The sequence below is a fragment of the Apteryx mantelli genome, chromosome 5, assembly GCF_036417845.1.
Source record: "Apteryx mantelli isolate bAptMan1 chromosome 5, bAptMan1.hap1, whole genome shotgun sequence".
In the NCBI taxonomy this organism is placed as follows: domain Eukaryota; kingdom Metazoa; phylum Chordata; class Aves; order Apterygiformes; family Apterygidae; genus Apteryx; species Apteryx mantelli.
In genome coordinates, this window is record NC_089982.1 from 60,357,476 (window position 1) to 60,385,457 (window position 27,982).

Below are 27,982 nucleotides of genomic sequence, written 5' to 3' on the forward strand. Positions count from 1 at the left end.
TTCTTCCTCAGCGGTATTACTGAAGACCTGTTGTAACCTTTCTTCCAGGAGAGAACCTTCTGCTTCTGCATCACCTCTATCTGCTTACTAACATGTACTCTCCTTCTCAAAGTCTCATCTTCATATGGTCACATATTCACCAAGAAGACCATGTCATCAGTTCTGGTTTCTAGGTGTTTATTGATGGCCAATTACATTTTAGGCTTCAACAGTAATGAGAGTCTGTCGGCCTGATTTTTTTTTTTTCTAACTGATATAATCTGGTTCTTTTTGCCAGCAATAGAAGTTTCTGGGGAATAAGGGGATCTTAATTATTTTAGGAAACTAATCTCTTGCGGTGGAAGGACTCAGACCTCCAAGGCTTAATTCGTTTTGTTCTTTCCAGTTCAGTGTAAACTGAAACTTACAGAATTGAAACTGAAGATCCAAAATCATTTTCAGCATGTCTACCTCTAAGAGTTCTTGTCACCTAACTTTTCAGGAAAGTTCATGGAAAATCTTTTGTTGTTGTGATTTTTTTTCGCTTCTTTTTTAATGTGTGCAGTGGCTAGAAAAATTTTCAGTTGAGAAATAAGCGTGATAATGTTTTATTCTTAGTGTTCAATATCAATGTTTTCTGCAGCTTAGAATTGGTGCTGTAAAGTCAAACAATTCATTTGAGTAAAAATGAGAATATTTTAGCTCTTTTCTTTCTGACCTGATTAAAATAGATTTTGAAAAAATTGTCCTCAAACATTTTAATTAACAATGTATTGTTTGTATAATAATTTCAAACTCTGTCTTTTTGTCTTTGTCCATTTGTTTTATTTTTTCCCGTCACTTATTTTTCTGTTCTAATCATTTTTAAACTGGGATGTGTAGGTGGCAGTAGGGGAAGTAGTGAAAGTGACCAATGGGGAACATCTCCCAGCTGATCTCATCAGTCTGTCGTCAAGGTTAGAATAAACTAGTTGCACAGGACATGTGTACGTGGGTCCTCATATACCAAGTACAAAAAACATTGCTGCTTTCATAATCTTTGCTTTGCTGTTCATCTTCCTTAAACAAAACCCACACCTTTTATAAAATTAGAAAAGGTTCAGTTGATAAATACATAGATCATTACAGTGTAAATGCATGATAACACTCCAAGAAATGAAAACTTGTTTCAGTCCCTCTTTCTCTTTTTACATTGTTGCCATTGAATTTTATCAGACAAGTTCTCATTAAACACACAGTAAAGCACTAGGATAACCATATATTTAATTCCTTAAAGCAAATTAAGGGGAATATATATGTTCATAACAACTTATTATTTTCAGTAAAGAATATAGCATAATGTTGATAGGAGTGGTAGAGGACCCTCTGCACAAACTTGGATGTTGCACAGTCTCTGCTGCATGCAATGGCAAAAGCAGCGCTGTTCTTGTGTATGGTGACAGAATGCATGTTACTTAGACATGTCAGCTTTATGCTATTGTCTGCATTGTTACTGCACTTTGTTTTTTCCCTAACAAATCAATGGGCCTGCCTTGATCTAAATGTAATTTATTTATTTTGGAGGTCACTGCTATCTGCTAAAGTAATTATAATTAAGCATGTGTCTCACTTGAAATGTCTTTGCTGCCTTAGTCTTTAATCTTTCTTAAAAGTGCTTCACAAAAGTAGTTTGTTTTTTTTAGTTAACTAATAAAAAATACTAGAATTGGAATAATGTTGTATATAGGTGACTTCATCCAAACAATCTAAACAGCAACTATTTACATTTTTAGAAAAGTTTGCCAAGGAGAAAATACTAGCCTGAAAGGAATTTGTGATAATGATCTATCACATTTTAATGCCTGTGCTTTACAAAAATATATTAGAATAACCTACACAGTTTTAACTTTATCCTGCAAATATTCTAAGTCATTTATTAACAGCCACTATTGCATTAAGATAACAACAAAAAAAAAATCCTTTAATATTGGATTTTCATGCTAGAAAAGAAGGAAAATATTAGAATTTTTAAAGCACCATATAGAGTAAATATTTCTTCTTTTAGTTCTTACAGGTTTTTTTCAGGACTCTTCTGCTTCTTTATGGGATCAAAACTTGTTTCTACTATAGATATAAGTATTAGATGCTCTGTCCTTATGTCCAGAAAATGGCAGCTGAGTGGAACAGTTCAGAAATCCTGACCTGTTAGATCTATTCTTGTTTACCATCCACTTGCAGACAAGTCATTTGGTCTTTCTGTATCTCCATTTTCCTAATATCTCTATAAAGGGTATAATACAAGAAATATAAGAATATTTTACAAAATACAAAATTGCTGCTAAATGTTATACATCAATAAATAGTGTTGAAAAAATTAAATGGAAAGGATAAGCCACTTATCAGTATATGTCAAAAGAATAAACTATTCGTGCAGTAGTGTTATGCATAAACTTAAAAATCTTAATTTATTTTTAAAAAGCTTCTTAAATATAGCATTAAAAGAACAGATATTTTGAAACCTATATTATGGTATCCATAATATAATTGTTGGGTTTTTTTTGTAATAAAACCCTTTACAAGAAAACTTTCATATCTAAACTACTGCTGAAAGTACATTTGTTCCTACATGTAAATCTCATACAAAAACTTAGAAAACTTTGACTATATGCAAGATTTTTAGCAGTGTTTGATCTAAGAAGACAAGTTTTGGCAAACTGCTTTCTGGAAATGTAAAGTACTGTTGGTAATTTTACAGATTTGTCTATAAAGTATTCTAATTCTGAAGATTTGATAAGAAAAAACAAACTGAATGCATAAGTATGTATTAGAAGAGTACAAGAAGTTTGTGCATTTTGGCAGTATAACTTAAAATTAAGGAAAATTTTTTTTTTATAGTGAACCACAAGCTATGTGCTACATTGAAACATCAAACTTAGACGGTGAAACAAATTTAAAAATTCGACAGGTAGGAATTTCATTTTTGAGTATACTGCTAAAATTATTTTTAGTCTATCACTGCTTATTTAAAATGCATGTATATAGCTTGCTAAGAAAAGTATGGAAACTTGTTAGGAAATTAACAGGAATTTTAGAAAACTGTGACATATTAAGAATTTGAATAAAAAACTGTGGATTATTGGTATCTTAGAGTTGTTATGTTTTCAGTATATATTCAAGCAAAAGGAACAGATACTGGCTCCTAAGGCATGCCTTGCACTTTGTTTTTCTTTGATAGAATAGGGGAAGAGGTTTGTAGTTTGGGTATTGACTTTGGTTTTAGAGGAGAGAAGCTGCGGAAAGAATCTGATAGTGCCAGAAGTGCCCTTGAGGGACAGGCAGAGAAGGTGCAGATGACAGCTTTTAACTGAATATGCTGTCTGTATGCAGGGGAACACTTGCTGAGTTATGTGATTGAGCGTTGGGGATTATGACCCTGCTTCCATCAAGATATTTCAAGATATCAAGGTGACTTTTCACTGTCTGTAGTGGCCAGCAACGTGACGGCAGGATGTAGTTGTCCCATTCAGCTCCAGTGAAGATGGAAGTTCTTGCTTTAGATATTGGTTTGCTGGGCTTGCATTATCAAAGTTAAAATACAATATGTATTTAAATATTGGAGAGTGGTTTGTAATGTCATGCCAAACAAATTTTGTTTACAGGGTTTGCCACTGACATCAGATATAAAGGACATTGAAAGCTTGATGAGACTTTCAGGCAGAATTGAATGTGAGAGCCCAAATCGACATCTCTATGACTTTGTTGGAAACATCAGACTGGATGGGCATGGGTATGTAAATCTGAGGGAAAAGATCTCAATAGAATCCTATGTATGTTGTTAAACTACTCAAACTAAAATATGAATACTAAAGTCTTTATGCTTTTAAGACTAGAAAGGTAAAATCTAACTTCTTATGCCTACAACTTGACTTCGTATACTAGATGACCTTCAGAAACCAATAGCTATTATTAATACAAGGGAGTAGTTATCAAATTCTAGTAGTGTTTTCGGATTTGTAGCTAGTAACTCACTTTTTTTGCATCTCATTCTTTGTCTGTTAAGTCTCTATTGTAGAAGCTGAATATAAAAAGTTTCTGGGGTGTTTTTAAGTCTGGAGTGGAAGCAAGTCCACTACTGTATACCTCAAATTCTTCTAATTTGATATAAGAATGTTGAGTTCAGTTGTACTCAAGCTACATCTAAAATACATTTAATACCTTAATTTCCTGGAAATATATTTCTGTAAAAATAGATAACTTAAGTGCAATTATAATATTCATGCTTTTAAAACTGCTTTTAAAATTCTTAAAATACTTAAGAGTTTACCTGACACTGATACTCAGAGTCTTCTGTGGGGTCAAACCTAATGTGGTGTATTAGAAGTATAAAATTCATTACTATATCCAGAATTGTTGAATTCTTCATTCCCAAAGACTGACTTTTTACAGGATTTTTTGAATTTGGTAGGCATTTATTTCTCCATATAGAATATTACTCATGTTTGTGTTTCTAGACTGAGATATATATAGATAGATAGATATAAAACTAATTAAAACATACCTTTTTTATATTCCATTTTTTATTTACTGATTTCTTACAGATGCATTCCGGGAGTTTTCAGTCGCAAGAGTGTGGATCTATTATAATTCCACTGTACTTGTTCAGAAGAGAAAAACACTTACCTGTAATTCTTCTCTGAAGGTAATAGTTATAATAGATCCACACATCCATCCTTCTTCCCTGTCTAGGGGGAAAAACATACTTTAAATTAAAGCATATTTTTAATTGAGTTATTTAATATTAAAATTTGGTTAAAAAGGAACATCAAGTGTGCTACTGGCTATTATGCCTCACGAATGTGTAGGAGCACGCCATCTGCTGGTCAAGCAATTTACCATTTGAGAAATTCAGCTATGAAATACTTAGAATATAGTTCTTGTGCAGTAGGATAGTTCCAAAAGTGTGGCTCTAATATAATATTTACCTTCAGTGAAAAAGAATTGCAGGTGAGTAACTCTTTTTGGATCCTGACCTTATTTCCAACCTGAGAAATCAGGGATGAGTTCTCTTTTTGCACATATTAGAGGCAGTGTAAATTCATCTAACTAATATTTATCCAGATATTTAAGACCTTCCTTCCAGCAGTTATGATTTCCACTTTATCCACTATCATCTTAACATTTTTGCAAGAGCAACAGCAGAATAATGAAAATGTTTCTTCCTCTTCTTTTTTCTTTCATTTTAAATAACTGATTGGAATGCCAGACTACTATGGTTCATAAATGTTGTATCCTGACAGGCTTTTTCTGTCTCCTTCTTTTTCCCTTCATGGGAGAGCAAATGAAAGAAACAAAGGTTCTCTTCACTCTTTTGGGTACTCAGTATTCAAGAAATAGAACTCCAGTACAGTTATTTTGCCTGTTAGCTATATCCATGAACTAGAAGAGCCCCAAAAAAGTTTTCACCCTTTCCTCAACTTCTGAGGGTGTTAACTCCTCTCTGCAAGGTGTGCAGCTCTTTCAGTGCTGCACAATGCTCATGAACATATAGAAGCATGTCACTTGGTTTTTGCACAATGAAGACAATTAGCTAGAGAAAGGAGAGAAGTGTCTCAGTAAATTTGAAATAATTGTTAGAAAAGAGGCCCAGAGGAAAAAGGGGTGAGCAAATTAAAAACAAGGTTAGATACTGGCTATCCAGACCTAAAATAAACATTTTCCTGAAGGCTTTCTTTGACAAACATTTTGGATAAGAGTGAAGTATGCTAGATAAGACAAACACTTTGATTTGTAAGCTTTCAAAGGTGTCTCAGAAATTAAGAGCTCTTAATATAGCAGTGACAGCCCTAGCAGGAAAGTATGCTGAAAGGGTTAGACCTTTTCTTAACCATAATAGGCAGAGTTTATATAATAAGTGAAGAAGTGAAAGCTTCTTAAACAGTTCTTGCAGCCTTGGTGGGAAAGGTTTGCTTCACTAGAACCACAGATGCTTTGTGTAATGATTTTAAGATGCCTTAATTCCAGGGAAGTGAAGAATTCAAGGTGATATGATATGAAATGAAAGAATATACATTCTTTCATGTTTGTTTTTGGTTAGTGAATTTATCATCCCCATGAGGCTGTTAGGGAGGTCTCTAGCTTTTAAATGTTCAGCTAGGCTGCAGTTTAAGTCAAAAGATGCCAGACAATGAAAATTATTAAAATAAAATCTTTTTATGGATAAGTTTCCTGTGCATTTCTGTCAAGTGAGAAATTCAATTAAATAGTGGCTACTAATACATACAAAACAAATGGCTTTAGGAAGAGTTGCAAGCAATAAAGACAAAGTTTATTCTTTCCTATTTGGAATAAAAAGCTTTTAGTATTTTCAGAATTAAACGCTGGGGTAGATGTGAAAATTACTTTCCAGTGTAAACAATAAAACTGCAGAAACAGTCTGTAGAAACAGATGAAAGACACAGGACATACCACTCCTTAATAAGTTCCAGCTGAAAACTGAATTACACTGTCTGGACATAAAGGATCATCACATCTTCACTTTCAGCCTCATGTAGAGAAACAGCATCATCTTGAGAGAGATTTAGCACTTCTAAAACAGCAGTTCAAATATGTAGTTGTGTGTGAGTTTTGGACCCCTCTCTCCTCCCCCTCTCTCCTCCCCCCCTCTCTCCTCCCCCCCTCGAGACATGAACTCCTATTCCACTGTACCCATTTTGAGAACATCCCTTACTGAGTACAACCCAGGTAAATGTACGTTGCCAAGGAGCTGGTAGCAGTGTAGTCTACAAGGAGAATCAAATGAGTTGGAGCAGTTTCGGAGAAAGCTTATGGAACCATCCCCTCACAGGAGAATGGAGGAAGATCACAATGTTGAGAATCAGTAGCAAGACCCTTAGCATCTCTGGGCTTTCTGTGTCTCTGGTCTTTTTGCTGTGTGTTTTCTTCTCCTTGGTCTGTGCACTGATTCTGCTGGGAGTCAACTCCTCCTGGCTGCACTCACAGCTCTGTTTCGAATGTCTTCCAGGTAACAGACCCTTGAGGATAAATTCCCATCCCAAGTGCGAGGGGTATCCATAACCATTTGAGAGCTTTCTAATGGAAAAAGCGATGGATTTGGAGTCCCACTTAATGATTGTTGTGTAATTTAAACTCAGTAGTTCTTTTCATATTTGATAGGAAATTTATTCCACTTTAATTTTGCCAAGATGTGAACACATATCAGATGTAGGAAGAGTGCAGTTCAGATTTAAAAAGCAATTAAACTTCAGTATGTGTTATATTTCTGGGTTTTTTTTCTGTTGTTTTTTTATTATTATTATTTTTATTTATTTTTTATTAAGTACCTGCCCCTGGAAGTGTCCAGCTTTTTACATGACTTTGTCATTCCAGGTTTAGCTTGTTGAAACATATTTAGTTGGTAGAGGGAGTGCTTTTTGAGACATTAGAATCCCTTCAATATGCTCCATGCTAGTTTTCGAGACAGCAGGAGGACTAAGTTGGGAGGTAGTGGTGTTTTGGGAGGGGAGGGTGGGTTTTTTTGTTTGTTTGTTTGTTTTAATGAAAAGGCATTCAAACATTTTTCCAGATTAAATATTTTTTCTAGTTTCTGCAAGAGCTGATTCCAAAAATCTTTACTGCCAGTGTTAATTTTGAGGAGGAAAAATGTGTCATTTAGTCTTAAAAGCTTGAGTGTGACAGAAGAGAAGGGAACATCACAATCCAGAAGAGAGAAACTGTTATCTGAAACTTGCTTGCTGAGATTGACTTTAAGCTCTTTGTGCAACCAAAAATGTTATCAAAATAACATGGTTTCCTCAGGAACTTTAGAGGTTATTTATCAGAATTAGTGTACTGTCATTGAGTCATTTATGTATAATCTTAATATTGTATTGGTTTCAAACAGCTGTAGAGATCATTGGTTTTGATGAGGATGCCAAATACTAGAGCACTATTGACAAGTCTGAAGTGTAAGCTAGTATTTATAGAAAGAAAAGTGCAAAAATAGGATATTGGTTGTTCCAGGAAAAAGGTAATAATCATCTAAAACGTTTTGTGGTTTTAGACGTATACCGTAACTCAAATTTGTCTTAACTCAGCTGTCTAAATTTAAAGACTATTAGACATCTCCAACATCTCTTATGAATTTTTATTCTTGGCTTACCTAGTGCAGTTTTAGAAGAATAATACAGGTAAATCCAAAACTGGTTTTGAGGTTTAAAGATGATACAGAAAATACAGATAAAAATTTTATATAATTAACCAGGTTCATAAGGGTTATTTATTTGACTGAGAAAATGGATTAAGTTGAGAGTTCAAAGAAAATTATTTAATTAGAGAATTGTTTTGGAAAATCAATTTTATAAGAATACCTGAATTTCAGCATAAAAATTTAGAAAAACCTCTGTAATCATAAATCAAAGGAAAATTAACCCATATCTTTAGTGACTGTATTCAAAATTAAGTGGTAAGTAATATTTTTGCAAACTTAAATTTTTGGGCTCCCCATATGACTTGCTTTATACTGTCAGTTTATATTTAATTCAACACACACAAAACTTTAAAAATTAGGTTCCAAGTGTATTTACCATAAGCATCCAAATTGCTAGTGATGCTTGAGAAATTAGCTAAAAGCTTTAGCAACTGCTGGTTGCATTTATTCTTTGAAATAGATTATTTTGGTGATAAAAATATAAAATTGCTTCCTTCTAGTACTGTTCCATTGGGATCTGATCAGATTCTTCTACGAGGAGCTCAGTTGAGAAATACTCAGTGGGTTCATGGAATAGTTGTCTATACAGGACATGATACAAAACTCATGCAGGTTTGTCACTTGGAATTTTTCTGAATTCTCTGTTTTGCTACCTTTTTATATCACTATTGCACAGAATATTCTTTAAGAAAACATGGTTAGACTCAATATAGTAGTTAAATTGTTGGTAATGGGTCATCTTTCTTATGAAGTAAAATCAGTAATAATAAAGCAATTTCTTATTATAACTATTAGACAATTATCTGTCACTTAGCCACAAAGTAGTTTTTCCACTAATAAGCATATTCAGAGGTACTATTTTGTAACTTGTGTTTTGAAAACTATTTTGTTAGCAAGTTGGATTGTTGTAGTTTGCCTGTTCATCTTTTTTTTATTTTTGACTGCTCCTAAAACTATCCTGTTATGGAGCTTTCTTTCAAGTATGAAGGTAAGCATTCTTGTCAGAAAACAAAGTGAAATTTTACTCATTTGCAAAATAATGAGGAAAAAAATTCTCAGACTATGAAGATATTTTTTCTAGTGTTGTTTGAAATATCCAAATTAAAAAGCATTTGTCAAGAAAAAGGAATGTTTTCAGTTTGGTCATGCATGTCTCTTACTTATTCCTTTTCTGATTTGTAAAACCTAATTTGACTGTTCTTAGTATTAATTAGCAATTGTCTTCTATAGCTCTGTTTGGGTGTATGTACATAAACTTTTAATGTTTACTGGTAGCTGTTGCTTTTATGAGTGTTCTGTGTGGTTGTTTAAAGTGCTTGTGATACAAAACTGAAACCCAAATTCATGAGTTTGTCTTTTTTTAAGTGAAAGTTATGCAGTATATGATGATCTATTTGTGGAAAAGTTTAGAAAAGGATGCAATAATATACAATTTGAGAAAAAAAAAAAAGAGAACTGTATGCATACCTCTTAATATTTAATAGCCAGTGTTTTTGTCTCTTGCAGAATTCCACAAGCCCACCTCTTAAAATGTCTAACGTGGAACGAATTACAAACATTCAGATTTTGATTTTGTTCTGCATCCTTATTGCCATGTCTTTGATCTGCTCTATTGGTTCAGCTATATGGAATCGAAGGCATACTGGAAGAGACTGGTATCTTGATCTAAACTGTAAGCTGTAAAATAATTTATTAATATTTTAGTGTTCAGTTGCCCTTAAATTCTTGCTATTTGAAAAGGAGGATGTTTAACATTCAACTTTACATAGTGTTGTTTTTCTGTCAGTCTTTATTGTATGTTGACTGAAGTCATTAGGCTAGGTATGTTCACATTCCCTGTTCTTTTAGAAGATTCATTAAGCTCTCTAATCTCATATCTCTATGTTAGGTAGTGTGAATTCACCTTTTTCACAGTTTTTGTGGGGGGGGAAATAGGAAAGTGTAAGGATGGATATAGAGAAGTTCCATTCCATTCCACAGTTCCCACTTTAAAAAAGTCAAACTTTAAAAAGTCATATTTAGAACTTGGTTCCTATGTATAGGTGTTCTAACCAGGTTGTTATCTTAAAATGAAGGAATTAGTCAAAGGAGGGAAAGGCTGGGAAGTTTGCTTTTCAGAAATTGTCACATTTTAAAAAATCAGCAGTATATGATACTCTGCACTATAATTTCTTTCTTTCTTTTTTTTAGAATCATCTTAAATGTTTTATGATATGTTTTGGTTTTTGGCAGATGGCGGAGCAAGCAATTTTGGGTTGAATTTCTTGACTTTCATCATTCTCTTCAATAATCTTATTCCAATCAGTTTGCTGGTTACACTTGAAGTTGTTAAATTTATCCAGGCATATTTCATAAATTGGGTAAATATTATTCTTACTGTAATTTACATAGACTTCTAAAATCAAGTGGTTTACAAGTGAAATGATTAGCCAGTCATTTCTATAAACGATTTCTATGATTTTATTTGTCTGAATGAACATTTTTCAGATTTTTTTTACATAAATACTTATTTTAAGTGTGCAGTTTATTATTGGAATCTGAGAAGGCAATGATAATATATATTTTTTTAGTGTTTCTTTAACAGCGCAGGATTCATTTTTGGAGCAGAACTGCTTTTTCCAGTGCTTTGTCCCTTCTCATTCTTAATATTCAGGTATCAGAACTTCAACCAGAATGATCGTAAGAGAGTGTTTTGCGATCGAGTAGTTTTATTCAGTTTTCTCTCTTGTTTTTCTTTCTGAGCTTAGTCCACACTTTCTGTACCTTTCATTGATTTCCACCTCCCTCCCTGCCATAGTTTAATGCTTTTGTACAAAGCCAGTCTCTACTGGTATAATCTTCTACAAAATAGATAAAGATCATTTTGTTGTTCTTTAATTTTTTCCTATTGAATTGATGGGGGGAAAGAAGGATTGACTTTTTTTTTTAAGTTGTCTAATTGCTGTTAGTATCATGCCTTCAATTTGTCTTTTTTTTTTTCCCAAAAATAAATTAATCTTATCATTCTGAGCTCTTTGATCTGATTCCTTGATCAAATGCATGAAATGGATTTGCGAGAGATGATGTCATACAAATATAAATAAATTAATACGTACAGTAGCAGGTAAAATTTCTTTTGATTTTAAAAGTTAAACATTTTTGCAAGCAGTCAGCTGTTACTGATTTCTTCATTTCTTTTGTACTGCAGCACAAATATTGTTGACAAATAAGAGTGCAACACAATTCTTCATTTATGTTCTATATTTCAAAATAAATACTTGACAAAGGTTTTGGTGGACAGGAGAAAGAATATAACCTAAGTTGAATGAGTAGATTCATAACTAGTACTTGTACAAGAAATCCTAACAAAGACAGTTCTAACTTTTGTTCCTCCAGTTTCACATAACAAAGAGATAGTTGTCTTCAAAAGTCAATTTATCTTAATCTGGGACACTGGATATTTACTGCCTTAAACACGATTGCTGTGTGTATGCTAATGATACTGGTATAGAGTTGGTCATCTGCAGTCTCTAGCACTGCATTGCCAAACCATACTATATTTTAATTTTTTCCTGTATCTAAAAACTAAGCTTTGAATTTTTTGGAACAAGCAAAAGAAATACTTAGAATGTAACCTATGTTTATTATTGTGTATTCTTAAATTTATCTCCTTTTTTTTTTTTTTTTTTTTTTTGTCTCAAAAAATATTTATCTTACCATTTTGGAATGGCTGGTTTTGAATACAGTATAAGTAGAGAAGACTGACTTTTCACTAAATATTACAATATAGTGTTTCTATTTATTGGTCTCTATTTTAGATAAATTTGTAAAACAGTTATTCAATAATATAAATCATTGGGAGTAATCTCAGTAAAATCTTAAGGCATCATACAGTTTTTTTGTTTTAAGGAGGAAATCTAATTTCTGTTTGGAATTCTTGAAGTGTTCTGACTGTCTGTGGCTTCCCCTGTTGAAATAAACAGAAGTAGATAACTTGTGTTCATATTCAATCTGTTCTTGTTCATTTAGCCTCTCTATAAACTAATATTTTTGTAAGAAGCTATGGAAGACAAACTTGTAAATATATATTTTTTTCTTTAGGATATAGATATGCGCTATGAACCTACGGACACTGCTGCTATGGCTCGTACTTCCAATCTCAATGAAGAACTCGGACAGGTACAAAGAAATTACTAGCTCTAACTCTGTGTGGAGAATTATACATATGGTTTTAAAATCTAAATTATTAAAATAACGTGCGGCTTTACTTTTAAAACTGATATTCTTGCCTTAGTCTTTGTTTTATTTGCTTATTTCTTTTTTCTTAATTTTGTCAGAGGTGTTTCTTTAAAACACTTTGCAATACTTATAAGGTAAATATTTGAAGCCAGTATTAAATGAGCAAAAACTGTTCTTTGTATTGATGTATGTGTGGTAATCCAAGATTCCAAATGGTTTTCTAATGTAATCCAAGGTAATCTAAGTGGGTTTTTGGCTCCATATTTAAGTGTGTTTATATATTACATACAAAACAGTGTTGAAGTATATTATTAAAGTTGCAAAGTCTGTTACTCAGAGGAATTCTGAAGCATTAAGGCTGTCTGTGGCATATAAATTTATCTCTCTCTATATATATACTATGATTGTGCATATCTGTGTCTATGTGGTGGTTTTTTCACACACACTGTCTTGCTCAATGGATGGATGTGCTCTAGGGCTGAATCATGGTTGCATAAAAAGAAGAAGATTTTTTTTTTTCTTTTTAAATGCCTTCCCTATTTTTTGCCACAAAAGACTGAAGGTAGTGAATGAAACAGGGGCTAATAGTTGAAATAAGTCCTGGAAATTTGGGCTTTATTCTCTGCATTTTCCTGCAGAGTTCCCATGTAATACTGAAAAATCAGTCGGGCTTTTCAAAAGAGATCACCAATTGTGTCTTCATCATTTTATGCAAGTGTGACTTATTGAATTATTTCTGAGGCTTGCTTGTAGAAGTACTACGTGTTATATTTGTTGTTTCAGCCAATTGCATTTGCAGTCTTGCTTTAAAAGTATATTCAACATTATACTTGCTAGTACACTGATTCTTTGGAAAAAATACTATGTGTTCATTTAATTACAGTCATAGTATATGCGAAGTGTATATATTCTTGCATTTTCTAATCTATAATTTTTCGTAATTGATTCTTTAGCTTATTGCATGGGAATGTAAAAGTTGTTATCTGTTATTCTTGCAAAACTAAACAGAGAATTTTAGCCATGTAGCATCCAACTTCTCGGATCTAATGCTTAAGAGATCTGCCTTTTGGGAAAACAGTATCAAGCAACAGACAGAAGTTGTAGCTTAATATGTTCTAATGTTAGTCCACATAGAGGAGGATGAGACCTTTTGATCACTGGATTTCACAAGTATGTGCAGATAGCAGAAAGTTTTTGTTCTGTTTCTGGCCTTAAAGGGGTGTATACTCTAGTTGAAGGAGAGACTGTTAAATATTTGCTTGCTTTCTGTCTCATTTTATACCATCCATCTTTCTCTTTTCGCAGTTAGCTTGTCATTCACGTTCTCATTTTTCCACCTTGCCAGTGGAAGTTTCTCATCAAATTCATCTCTTCTTAATTTTCATGCAATCTTAGTTGATTGCTTTTTTGGAAATAGATATCAGGACTCTGCATCTGCAACATTTATGTACTGAATGTATTTATATCCTATGAACTGCGTGAAGTTTGCAGAACTGGTAAAAAAAAAAAAAAAAAAAAAAAAAGATATTTAGTGTGCTAATAGGCATGAATTGTAATAAATATATAAATAATTACAAATTAACTTTCAATAATTAATTTTGCCATTTATTTAGGTCAAATACATATTTTCTGACAAAACGGGTACCCTCACATGCAATGTCATGCAATTTAAGAAGTGTACTATAGCAGGAGTTGCATATGGGTAGGTATTTTTATATATACTCATTTCTATATCTGTACATCTTTCTCTTCCTCTGCTTGTGTGTATGTACACACATATATACATAAAGTTAAAGCTACATTTAAAACAAACTTATGCTTGGCAGTAGATACAATTTAGAGTCAATTTGTTTGTGACTATGAAATGTTACTTGTAAGAAGGCTGTAGTTCTTTATCACTTCAGTTATAACGCCTCTTTTTGTCTTTGGTATCTATATTTTTGTTTCTGTTTCCAATGTCATAAAGCAACTTCAGTATGTCTGCTGCTTCTATAGCTCAATCTATTTAATGCTATTATTAAAAAATTACTTCCCTCATACTTGCAGAAAACTTCTGTAGTTGTCCATGCTTCATATTCCATGTAGGCACATGCTCTTATACTAAATGCTATGCAGGACGAACAAGAATTTGGATTACACTACTATAACATGTAATCCAAGTGGTTTTTGTGAGTAGTTTTAAAGTGGCCTAACTCCAAATATAGATTTTTAACTATTAAGAAATCTCTCCAAATAAAAGCAGACAAAACATTTTATTACTTACTGTCTACAGTTGCAGCCACGTTCATTGACCAGTTTGTGAAAGGCTCAAAGTTCTAAGGCTGTTGACTTGCAAGAAACTCATAAGAGCAATAAATAGAGCAGAAGTGCCTACATTATAATGCCAGCAGTAAATGAAATGCAGGGCCTAGGCGGGTCTCTGAATGTTCAGTGGAAGATAACTAGACACCTTTAGAACGTGAAATGTTGAGCAGAGACCAGGCAGACGTTATGAAATTTTAAGTTTTGAACTTGTGCTAAAGCGATGTTTGGGCTTTTGTGGCTTTGTGGTTTTGGGGGGCTTTTGTGGGATAATTTGGATCCTTTCAAAGTTCCTAAAATAATTTTGAGGAGTCTGATGATACATGCTTTTGTTTTGAAAACTTAAATCCTCCATGTATTAACCATAATGGTGTATTTTAAATTAATAATTTCATTTTAAAAAAAATACAGTTTCAACCCTCGTATTTCAAAAAACGAACCAAAAAAACCCCACAAAACTCACACTTTATTTTGGGCTCACCTTCAAGCACAGGAGCTAGTCTTTTTACTTCAGTGAAACTGATCTGAGCCGTCTATTTTCAAATTCTTTGTATAGCAATTTTGTAAGCTGACAAGAATACACTAATGGTAGTGGCAATTAAAATCAACATTTGATATTCAGTTCATTGTATATCTCTATCTGAAGTTGATATAGCACAAATTTTCAGACTTCTCCTTTGCAAAACCAGGGTTAATGTGTTTTAAGTAAAAGTGTTCTAATTTTTCTTGCTATGCTTCCCAGCTCCTATTCATCCCCTTTTGAAAAGACATTGGCATTTTTAAAGAGCATTAGTCTGTTTAGAAAGCAGTTTCTCTTTAGAGCAAATAGCTGTTACAACATTTCTCGTGGCTACTCTGACAGCAGATTCACGCTTTCTCTCTGTATTGGTGCAGGTTAGAGGAGGTTGGGAACACAGAGAAAAGGATAGAAGTGACTCTTCCATCTTCCATGCCTTGTCAAGTGTAGTATAATTTGTGATATATTCCAACCTGTGTCATCATAGGGCTAGATCTTTCACATGCTATAGTTAGCTGTGTTGATCAGCTTTTTTTGAACTCAGCCAGATAAGCTGACATAAGCATTGACATAGCAAGAAATGCTACTTTTTGTTTAATATGAAACTGCAGGAAATTCTAGCAGTTGAATGTCTTGTTCCTTAATTAGGAGTAAACATTTCTAAAATAATGAAGAGCAAGACCCAGTTGACTTGGAGACCGAAGATGAGCAAATGGGAAGAATTAGAGTAATGCGCTTTTGAAGCATAAGTCCAAATAAAAAAGAAGCAAGCCTGAGCTACCTTAGTGCCCAGTGACTGCAGCACTGTCCCAGGATTCCATGCAGTCGGAGGAAGGAATTGACCCCATTTCTTCCTCCTTTTGAGTCTGTGCTTTAATTAGTAAGAAGGCATCTAAAATACTGTTTTAAAAAAAAGTAACTGACTGCATTTGTGGTAGTCTTCATTCTGTTTAGTATGCACTGGATATATTTTCTGCCTATTTTCTGACTGAGTCTTTCTTAGATGTATTAGAGGTGGCAGGTTTGATGTGATATGTCATGTTAGATGTGATGACTGCTGAGGCTGAACCAATTTTGATGTGTACAGGAAACAAAATCACAACACAATTAGATGTTTCAAGTGAAACAAGGTAATACTTCAGCCTGATAAAGTTTTCAAAGTTTCGAAGTGGAGTCTTTTTTCAGTGGACTCTTCTTTTAGCTGTCTTGGACCTAATTACTAACTGTCTACCTCATTCCCTTTTTGTTGTAAAGATACTTTTAGGAAATCTGGTCCTAGCTGTTCTGCCTCAGTTTCTGAGTACCTACTATATTTTCTTGCACTGAAAATGAGTATATTCCAATTTTAGACTGACCTTTACCCCTCTCCAGAACAAAGTCACAGTCATAACAGCCTGTTCAACTGTTATGTGTTAGACTTTGACATAGACTTCTGTATAAGACAGTTTGTTGATTAATGTATACTGAAATATAAAACAAGATTTGTAAAGAGGGATAATGCTATTATATCAGCTGGTGTATGTTAGTAATTAGACAAGCTTTAAATCAAACAAAAATTATCCTTTATGGTTTATAAAGCCTCAACAGAAGTATCATACTTTTTGCAATGCTTTATTGTAACCTAGGTACTGGGAAAATACTCATTAAGATGCTTTTAAATCTTTCTCTTTTTAGTAATAATTTCACTAACTAACTTCTCTTTTACACGTGATCAAATTTTGTAGCCTTTGTGATTCTTTCCTCTACCTGTTTCTATTCCTCTCTTACTTTTTGTGCAGCCATTGCCCTGAGCCTGAGGATTATAGTGTTCCTTCAGATGACTGGTAAGCTCTAAAAATCATTTAGTATATGGTGTTTGTTTAAGATTCATGCTTAATACCAGTGAGATAAATAAATTTTTAGAAATAGAGCTAAATATATAATATTTTTCTCAAAAGCTGTTTTAGCTTCAAATTGATGCAGGCTGACTGAGGCTTATACAATTTTATGCTGACAGAACTCTAAGTGATTAGGTTGGGTACTCTGCAATAGAATTGTTAACTAATACGGTCACTGAGGTATAGTGCAATTGTCCTACTGACAATACAATTCAGAATAGCTATTGGTGAGAGAGTTTTGGTTATTTATAAAGGTATCAAGGTAACTTTGATCACACTTTTGAAAATGTTTCTACCGTTACCTAGTAATAAGTTAAGAATAATATCTGTTAGAAAAATAGCCTGAACTTGAGAGCGAAAAATATGTAATAAGCTATTGTTAATATTTTACTTTCTACGAAGAGTCTTAGAATATTAGCACTACCTGTTTTTTTGTTGTTTTCGTTTTCTTTTAACTGAAATTGAGATTAAACCACCCAAATGCACCTGGAGCCAACATTAATCTTTTAAACAGGAATCTCAGGAAAGGCTAAGTCCTGGCTTCCTTTCTGTTCCCATCTGCATGATGTCTTGTACTGTCTTCATTGTTCTTTCCTAAACCAATCAATCATTTGCTATCCTGTTCAGAATTAGCTCAAATAAAAAGGGGACAAAAATTCATTTGCAGTCTTTAAATTATTGTTATGTTTGATGAAAGTCATGACAAGGTATTGCACCAAAAGCTATGCAGTATGTTGTCTCTGTATGTTTAAAAAGTTTGTGAGAAAAACTTATTTTGCTAAGTTAGAATTAACAGTTCTTCTAGATTAAAAAAAGGAACAAAATCTCTCCCCACATGCACCCAAAATATCTCACACCCATGCATGTGCCCCAAAATTCTATCTGACCTGGATATCCGTATTTGTTGTAGTGGCCTATTTCTTACAAACATGTACGAGCATGCTTAGCTGTGCACAAATGAGTGGTTTTATTAAAATAATGTTAATGCTTATATATAATCAAGCATGTTTGCTCATAAAATACTTGTTGTGTCCAACTGGAAAACAGTTATATCTCCAACTGGTTTGCAGTTTCTTTTTAGCGCTGAGATTCAGAAATTAGTTGTCTTTGCTGCTACAGAAGAGATCTATATCCTGAAGTTTTTTATCAGAAAGCTTTAAGCAAACAAAGTTTAAACCTTAAACTCTAAACAAACTTGATGTTATTGAAATTGCTAACTTTCAGCACTTCAAGAGCCAGTTGCTTTGATATTTATTTTAAAAAAATTCTCAGTGATTGAGAATGCTTTGGGTTTCTCGCTTTCATTATAGGCTTGTGCAAAAAGTGGTCCTTGAGAATTTATGCAGAGGAGGTACTGTCATTTCATATGCATTCACAGTAGTGCAGGACTGCAACAGCCCTCTTTTGTTTCCACAGAGAATCTTTAGACTACCTTTGATATGACTGTGGCTTAGTCTCCAGCTTAAGTCATTGAGTGTGTTCAGGCTCTTCTAAGATTGTGTGACCAAGGCAAAATCCAATGTAAATGAAAAAAGAATACCTCTTCTCCAAAGTAGGCTCACTTTTCAGCCCTGTTTTGTTTCACTGAGGTTCAAACTCAGGTAGATTGTCGTCATGGTCAACAGTCAGCTGTACTGTAGTAACAAGTCTGTAACAAGATGTAACCAGGTCTAGAAGTATTTACTTTTTTGAGTCCTTAGCTTCAGCCAGAAGCCTTGGTCAATGTGAAAGATGTTTGTGTGCAACTTTCTCCAGAACCCTCACCGCTTTGTCTCTCTTTGGTCCCTTCCTGCTTCACCACTGTTGCTACATCTTTATACATCAGCTTACTAGGTTTCTTTTTGGTCATGGGCAATAGAAGACAAGCCATCTCCTTTCAGTCTTCCCTGATGTACAAACTCAGTTTACTTTAACTCTTTCAGCTACCTCACTTGCTTTTCTGTAAATGTTTGCAAACCTATTCCTGCTGCTAATTTCTCAAAGAAATGTTATTTCTTAAGGCGTGTCTTGTTCTGTGTGGCTCCAATAATGACCTCCTGAGGAGAGCAGAAGCCACAATCTTGTATTTTAGTAGATTTTTACTTCATCCTGCATTATCTGAAGACAGTAGAAAAACTTCCCTGCATTTGGGAGTATTTATGTAAATCAGAGTTTATCAAAAATAGATAAATGTTGGAGATGTGTAACAAGCACCTGTTCATTTCAGTTTCTCATCCTATGTGATTGCAGCCACAGCACTATGTTGCAAAACCTACAAACTGAAATTTATGTTTGACCTCAGCACAGCAGATGATCTGCAGATGAATTGTTAAGAACATGCTAATGGTTTTCTCTCTTCTCCTTAATTATTTCTAGGCAGGGCTCACAAAATGGAGAAGAAAAAACATTTAGTGACTCATCATTACTGGAGAATCTTCAAAGCAATCATGTAAGTGATACAGAAAAAATTACTGTTGTTTTGTGAAATCAAACCGTGGCTTTCAGTAAGCCAGAAGATGATTTCCTTTGAAGAAAAATAAATTAAGTACTTACACAAAACCCAGGTGTAGTCGTGAATACTTTTTTAATTGTTCACTGTTGATGTGTGTAACTTAATTAGATCCATCTAGAACTAACATCCAGTGTTAACTTGCAGAGAGCCTTTTTTTTGAAGGAATTTCAGACTCAGAATTTCTAAGACTGAAGCATAGTAGTCTTACACTGTGGATTCTATGGGTATTTCTACCATTGTTTTATCCTAAGTCATGCTGTTCATATGTTTGTCATGCTATCGATCAAAGCTTGCAGTATCAGCCATGTCAACTTACTATCTTGACATGATTGATTATTTCTGTGCCCAGGCTTAGTTAAAAGCAAGGAATTAACTATATACATTGTTTTTGTATATGCGCTTGTTAGATCATCACATCAGATAATTAATTGAAATAGAGATTATAGAGTCTGATATTTGCTCCAAAGAGACAGTACATTTTGCAGTAGGTTAGTAGTTTAGTTTATAATTTGATTATGAAACAGTCCAATCATTAACATTTTCTGTTTGTCATTTGTATAAGAGATGTTTTTACCTGGCTATAACAAAGAACACCTGTCTGGAATCCTTAAACTGTTCAGTCTGTATTTGAAGAGTGTAAATAAGTTACTCTTTTTGCTTAATTTGGTCTTCCCCTGAGCATAATTTCAGGGTAACTGACAGACAGTGAAGTATTTTCTTCCTACAAATGTGGCAGAGGGATCTCTCATACAGAAATGCCCAGGCCAGTTTAGGTAGTCATTTTCCTATGACTACTGTTGTTTATAGAATCCTAGTGTGCAGATGACTCGGGGATAATGCTTGAATCTTGAAAGTTTCTTTACAGATATATTAAATCTCTATAAATATGCATTAAATCTATATAAAATGGGCAAGGTGTTTTGAGCTCTTTTCCTTTAAAAAAAAAAAAGGCAGTTGTATACATTTTAAAGTAAAAAATTGAGGCACAAATTCAGAGAGAAGCTTCACCATTGTAGGTTAATCATGTTCTGAAGTGCTTTGGAAAAGAATCTATAACTGAACCTTTTGAGCATGTCTTAGAGGATTTGGGGTCTCTCAGTTGAAGACGACAGGTACCTGATCCCATCTTTGATTATGAAGAGCTTTGACTTGATCCAAGTTTTATAACAATTCACCCATTCATTGTTTCTGCACTCTGGAATTAAGTTAGGTTTTCAGAGATTATTATATTTTATAGAGTAATTGTAAATTGAATTCTATTGTTGATATTCTTAGTGTACCACTAATCAGAAATACTAAATACTAAAAATATTCTATAAAAAGTCTCAGTTTGTGGTGGCAGCTGTTTTTAGCTTGTTTAGGGGATGCACTGGGAGTTTTTTGAACAACTGTTCAGGAATTGGTTCCTTCGTTTTGCCGACTTCAGATGTACTAATAAGGCATTTTATGTGCATTAGTCACAAATGTCAACTATTTTGATTAGATCTATTCTTTTCCTCTTACTCCCTTGGTTAAACCATTTTAAATTATTTTCTTTTCAAATTCCGCTGCACCTGACCATGCAGTGTTTCCCACATGATTTTAGAGTTTGGTTGCTACATTTTCTAAAGGTTCTTAAAAGTTGTCAGATACCATATTAGAAAAAAGTAATATAAAGAGGAATATTTTTAACAAAAAAAGACTAACATTCAAAGAGACTTCAGTGAATAATAAAATCAGTTGTGAAATCATTTTAAAGTAAAATTCTTTCAATACAGGATTCAGGTTTAGCTTTTGTGTAAAATGTTTATGTGAATTATTTTACATTTCTGATTATTCCCTTTTGATGGTTATGACAGGAAATGCCACTAAACACTATCTGTATAGTCTATATTGAAGTAGAGCAGCAAGAAGTTAACTCTGCAAGCTGAAATTGGAGGATAGATAGTCTGTTTTATTTAGTTGTTGATAGTTAAAGAGGAAAAAAAAAATTTCATTAGGTTTTTCTTGACCATTTATTTGTCCATATCTATTATTACATTTCAGTTGCTTATATTGTTCAAATGATTTATCACTTTCTGACACTATTTTTTCTTTAGCCAACTGCACCTATAATATGTGAGTTTTTGACAATGATGGCAGTGTGTCATACAGCTGTTCCAGAAAGAGAAGGTGATAAGATCATATATCAAGCAGCATCTCCAGGTGAGAGTCAAATAATGGAGTGAACATATAGCAAAGTATTCTATCTGTTCAACAAGAAAATCGTATGCAAAATGTATTGTTTATTTTGAAGTATCTGCTGAAATTAAAAAAGAAGACAGGCCCCCCCTAAAGAGAATTGGTGTCAGCTAAAAACAGATTTATCAAGAAAAATAAATTTAGACTTTTTTCTTGCTTACTTTGCTTTAGTAAATATGTATGGATTTCCTGCAGATTACATAATGGCAAAGGGTGATTGGTAACTGTAGTATTACTAAGCTGTCATTAGATTACTATGGAATTCTGAGTGAGCTACTCAAATGCAAATAGAAATCAAAATAAACCAGGAGGCAAGCTGATGTTCTTGCTTTTGTACCTGTTCCATATTCAATAACACTGGTATTGAGTTATAACAAAGACCATGTTTTAATCAAAAATGAAAAAAAATGTTTTTAAAAGGATAGAAGTTGTGATAAGTTCTACCAGATAAACAAAGTAAAAAAGATTAGAGTAGAAAAGGTCTGGTTCAGGCCTACTTTGTTGCACAAACAATTTTGAATTCAAGGCCTGAGGGACCAAGGCAAAATAATTAAAATATGATCGGTTCTACTGAGCTAATGTAATATGACAAACTATGATAGGAAAAGTGACATGAAGCACAGTCTCCAGCCTTCCTCTTTCTCTGTCTGTCCCAACTCCTGGGTAGCCATTTACCTGCAAATTCTGTCCTACAAGAATTAAAGACAGGACAGAGGTAGGGCCATAATAAATAAAATAAATAAAGTTAATGGGATGAGAGCTGCGTTTTGTTGGGCATGGTGAGCTAATTCAGTTTTGATATCTTGAATCATCTGGGGAGAACTGATGCCTGTGGGAAACTGAGTCACAGCTTGAAACCTTTCAGGGATGTAGGCACTGAATTTATCTATTATTTACAAGAATGACTTACCACTCTTGTCTTCGAAAGCAGAACTTGGACAAGGTACTTACCTTCTTGTGTAATGCCCTACTGAATAAGGCGCTTGCCCAGAAGTGAGAGGTTTGTTCTCTAAGCAACGTTTAGTCAGAGAGCATCCAAACGTCTAACTCCCAGAACATACGCTTATGGGGAGGAGGCGGGCAGGAAGGCTTCTCTCTTGATGAAGCTGTATCGTCGTGTCTACAGGAGTGCAGAGTTCACTAGGCTGCAACTTAAACTTTAAAGAGGTTGTTCTCCTTACTGGACTGAGAGGCATGTTCCTTTTGGAGCATATTTTCTCTGAAATGTAAACTCATTTCAGCACAGTTTTAACAGGAGAAACAAAGAGTTCTTTCTATTCCATCATTGCCTCTAATTTTACAAATTATCAAGGAAAAAGGAAATCAAAAGTAGAAAATCTTGGGCTGTGCCCATTGAATCATGGGGGAAAATAACAATTTTGTGGTACTTCTGTGAAAGCAGTAATTGATTTGTTGCAGATGAAGGAGCACTGGTCAGAGCAGCCAGGCATCTTCGTTTTGTATTCACTGGAAGGACACCTGACTCAGTAATTATAGAGTCTGTAAGTACATGAGAATAACAGTATAATTTGCAGTATTTTTTATTGCCATATTAAATAATTTCTAAATAACTGCATCTTGGCACATATCAATTGAGATGCAGTTTGTTTCTTTGTGTGTCTTTTGCTACAGCAAATCCTTTTGCATTAATTCTTATCTCTTTTCTTTTTTTCTTATTTTTATTATTTTTCAGTTGGGACAGGAAGAACGATATGAATTGCTAAATGTACTGGAATTTACAAGGTAAACAGCATGTTGAACACCTAATGTCTTCCGTGAAAGTACTTTAAGAATTTCTCTTATGGATAAAAATGTTTGCATTTATGCTATTCATACAGAAAAATCTTTTTTAACGTTTTATACTTTACAAAGAGTGCAAGTTGTGTGGCTTTTATCACTTTAGCATATATGACCATACTATAAACAAAGCAATGCACATGAGTAAGATCACATTCTGGTTTTATTGTAACATTATTTTCAGAGGCATATAATTTTTCTGTCATCTCCTTTTTGGCTAATATTTTTAGTTTTCACTTTTGCTCAAAGCTTCCAAAAAATTGCTCTGAAAATTTTTTTTAAGTATGAATAGACAGTATAGAGAAATGAAATTTTAAATTTATTTCTGAAATCACTAGCACCATGGGAATTAATTAGAAAATTGATATTTTTGAGGGGAAGAAGCTTCAGACAGGTATTAGTTTATCGTAATTTAAACAGTGATACTTTCTGGTGAAAAGAGAATTACTTGTGAATCTTAACCTTTGGAGGATTAAGGTTTTGAGTGGATACCCATCACTCAGCTTTACTAAGTGTTCAGATTTTATAGTTGTTTTTCACTTACTCTGTATATTTCATAGCTTTACTTGGAACTGGCTTCTTGGAGGCACTAGGGGTCACCCTTGTTCCACAGCAGAAGAAATTTTAGCTCCAAAACCTAAGACCATCTGAATGGCCAGGAGCGTGTACCTTCAGAGAAGTAATCTGTAACAATTAAGATGCCTGAGTTAAGAGTTTCCAGGTGTTGTAAGTTGTTTTTCCTGGAAAAAAAAAATGCAAACTGATTTCTTGTAGTGATTCCAGCATGAGCTGGATAAGACTATTCTGCAAGTAGAGCACAACAATGTCAACATTTTGATAGGGGCAGGTTTTTGGAGAAGTGTGTCACAGAAGTAAAACTTGTAGGAATGCTTGGTAGAGTTGTGTTTTGTGGTATTATTTCTTTACAAAGATCATGAGATGTGCCTGTGAAAAGAGAAGTAGCATACTTACATAATATGCTAGTAATATACTTTTCTTGGAGGTATGGAAGTAGCTTTCTGTCCTACCAATGTTTGAGCATACTGAAAGCAACTAATAATGCTAAAGCAGTTAGTTGACAGTTATTCCTGAAAAGCGATGCTAATCTCTGTGGAGCAAGTGGTATCTTGATGAGTTTGCCCCCAGTAGATACTTAGCTCAGGTGTCGCAACTGTTGTGGTACCTTAAGCTCAAGGAAGTGGAGAGTAGTTGAGACCCTCTGCTGTCCAGGGCTCCTCAGCTGTCTCTGGGAAGCCAACATATAACACCTAGGGTATGTACCTACAGTGGGGTAAGAAGGGAAGGCACTGTGTCAGTTAAGGATCCAGAATTAAAGAATGCCTTAATGCTTACGGTCATCCCTGTGCCAAATACGTGTACTGTCTTTTCACCTGGACCAGGTATAACCAGTCACAGAGATGAGCATGATTTTGAGTATGTGATTCCTTGTTTTAGTAAGCATAAGCTACATTCATCATGTTCCTTAAAGTTCTGATGACTTGACTTCCACAGCCTGCATCGCAGCTTTTACATCAGTTCTTGCATCAACATGTGTCATTACCAGCAATGCTACTAAGAGAGGTTTTGATTGTATCTACTTGTCCTGTTAGAAGAATGAACTGAATTTTTAGCACCAGAATTAATTTAGCTGACAAGTATTGAGTATAGACATAGTAATAATATCTCAATATCTGGGAATACGCACCATCTATTGACTTAATGACTGATCTTCATCTCCCTCACTGGGAAATCTCTCCACATTCTAGCAAAAGCCTTCTACAGTTTTTATAGAGTAAAGCTTCTTGTCTAAGGACTATTTTCAGTTTAGTATGCGGATGTATTTACCTGAAATACAGCAGTAGCTTGACTAGTCCCCCATCTGATCAGTGCTACAAAAAATACACGTTGCCTTCATTGTTGTACTGGGCCCACACTAGGCCTCCTTCTAGAGCATTTGAGATCTTGCCTCCTTTCCATCATTCAGTGAGGCCCAGAACTGATCCTCTTCTGTGAGAAAAGATTGATACTTCTAAATGCAGAAGAACAACTAGAGGGGCTGACCGAGGAGGTATCAAAGTCTCTGTAGCAGTGTTTGTTTTCTGTGGTTGTGTTGTTGCACTAATGATGAAATCATCACCTTGAATCTGAGATAAGCTTTAAAGTAACAGGGCCAATCAGGAGCAACTCCTTTTGCATTCCCAAATTCTGGAGGCGGCAAATGTTGTGAAAGAAGAAAGCATCTCTTTCCCCTTCTGTCTATCTTTAATTCAGCAACAACTGCATGGGAGTTACCAGCTATTCTGCCTCCTATGGTGAAGAAAACAAAACAAAACAAAAGGATATCACATTTGAAAGTTTTTCAGTTGTTTGTAGCAGTGTTATTTTGTGGTTTCTGTATCTCACCAAGTAAAAGAAATAAAACTAACACTGCAATGACATGACTCATAAAAAATTAAAGTCCTTGACAGTAAGTCCTGCTCACTAGCTTTATTGTAGTTTTACTGCGACAATGTATTTGTCAGTCGAGATTCAATATATGTCTTCATAGCTCAATTTTAAGAGTGCTACAGGAAATTGTTAGTTATTCTCTGATACATCCTCAGTAGACTGATAGATATGCAATTGTATGCTGAACTTTGGGATTACAGTCTTCTGTTATTGCAAAGCTATTGAGGCTTTACCTGTTAAGGGCATATATATATATATATATATTTATATATATATATAAAAATTATAGTTTATACAAACCCTAAAGAACTGTATTTCCTCCATAATTAAAGGGAACTTTCAGACGAGTATAAAGAATTTTGGTAGCTATAGGCTAGATCATTTTGCCAGGAATTAAAGTGGATCTGTCTGAGGCTTGCTTTTATTTTAGGCAGTATAAGTGCAGTTTGGAAGATCTGAATTTCTCCATTGGTCTTACAGCAGATCCCCAACTGGGCACTGTCTAAGGATTTTGGAATTCTGCTTATCTGAGATTTCTTGGATTAGAGACGAAATGGAGAAGGAGATACATTAACTCTTTATGATCTCAGTCACAAATGTTTTATGCCATGAGATGCTTCTTCATGAACAGTGGACAGTGTTTAATGAAGGTTCTGAAATATGCTTTTAGAGGAAAAATACCTACAAGCAGTCACCACATTAACTCTAAATATTTGACAGTAAAACCGTTTTTCCATCCCAGTCACCTAAAGAACATCATTCAGAATATACAGGCCTTATTTGTTTTGCTTTGACATATATAGCAATATTCTAAGATAAAAATGTTGGCAAATACAAATATTTATGAACCATATACACATAAAGGGCACTGAATTTCTCTTTCAGCACTAGGAAGAGAATGTCGGTGATAGTTCGCACACCAACAGGAAAGTTAAGACTCTACTGTAAAGGAGCTGTGAGTTTTATTATATTTTCATTGTACCAGAGAACATGTGCTACTGACACAAATGCAAAAGCAAAAGTTTAATATAACTGTAGTCATAACATTGAAAACGGAGAGAAGGAAAATGCCTTTTCAATTTACTTAATTTTATTATGTAGTTGTTTATGCCATTTTTTACTAACTGCCTATGCAGGTGAGTCAGACCTACTCATCCTATTCTTTGTACTTTGACTAACACCTCTGTACTTACTACTAATTGTTTTCCTTTGTACTCCAATAAAATGGTTGAAGGTTTGGGTTAATCGATTATTTGTTTGCCTGAGCAGCTGAGCATAAATGACTAAGTCGGAATAGTTATCTAGCACCGATGAGTAGGTGGGAATTGTGATCTACCATTGCTGTTATGCCAGAAGTAAATTTTCCTGGAAACAAAAAGGATCTATGTATGGGAAGAAGATATTTTGATCACAGTGTATCCAGGAGTGGTAAAGTTGCTCATTAGTTCTTGTTCCATATCTAAAGTCAATTTTGGGGGGTATCCAATTCCTGGATGGTATTAAAAAATGAAGATGATTGAATATAAATGTCTATTCTATATCTTCTCAAGTGAAGACAAGAAGCCTTCATTAATATTCTGTATATGCAAGCTGGCTACAAAAATCTGAGAATGGCAGTTATTAAATACACTAATTTTAACGTGTTGCCTTAATAGTAAAGAGGAAGATGACATTTTAGGAGACAAAAAAATTCACGTGGCAGGGCAAAGGAAGACACAGTGCTCTTCAATATGACAAGAAATAACAGTAAAAACTGTAGGAGAGAAAAAAAAACACGTGATAGCAAAAGCTGTAAATTCGTAGGATGTGTGGGCTTAGAATGTCCTTTCCTTCCCTTGAGAGAAACTCACTTCTACTCATTTTTTTGTTACCAAAATAAATCAATACAGTGCTGCATATTTTTATGCCATTTTCCTACATAATTTGTATTGTCAGTCCAACAAAACTCA

At 34.1% G+C, this 27,982-nt stretch overlaps 1 protein-coding gene across 1 annotated transcript in view; it reads left to right on the forward strand.

The window, feature by feature from the left end:
- ATP8A1 (ATPase phospholipid transporting 8A1) overlaps window positions 1-27,982 on the forward strand; it is a 96,618-nt gene that overhangs the window by 2,798 nt on the left and 65,838 nt on the right. Inside the window, exons 2-13 of the mRNA XM_067297163.1 lie at window positions 2,854-2,923; window positions 3,618-3,745; window positions 8,665-8,776; window positions 9,671-9,836; window positions 10,397-10,524; window positions 12,245-12,322; window positions 13,996-14,084; window positions 19,433-19,505; window positions 21,647-21,752; window positions 23,208-23,290; window positions 23,482-23,531; window positions 26,919-26,988. Coding sequence (XP_067153264.1) covers window positions 2,854-2,923; window positions 3,618-3,745; window positions 8,665-8,776; window positions 9,671-9,836; window positions 10,397-10,524; window positions 12,245-12,322; window positions 13,996-14,084; window positions 19,433-19,505; window positions 21,647-21,752; window positions 23,208-23,290; window positions 23,482-23,531; window positions 26,919-26,988 — 1,153 coding nt within the window. The remainder of the gene's footprint in view (window positions 1-2,853; window positions 2,924-3,617; window positions 3,746-8,664; window positions 8,777-9,670; window positions 9,837-10,396; window positions 10,525-12,244; window positions 12,323-13,995; window positions 14,085-19,432; window positions 19,506-21,646; window positions 21,753-23,207; window positions 23,291-23,481; window positions 23,532-26,918; window positions 26,989-27,982) is intronic.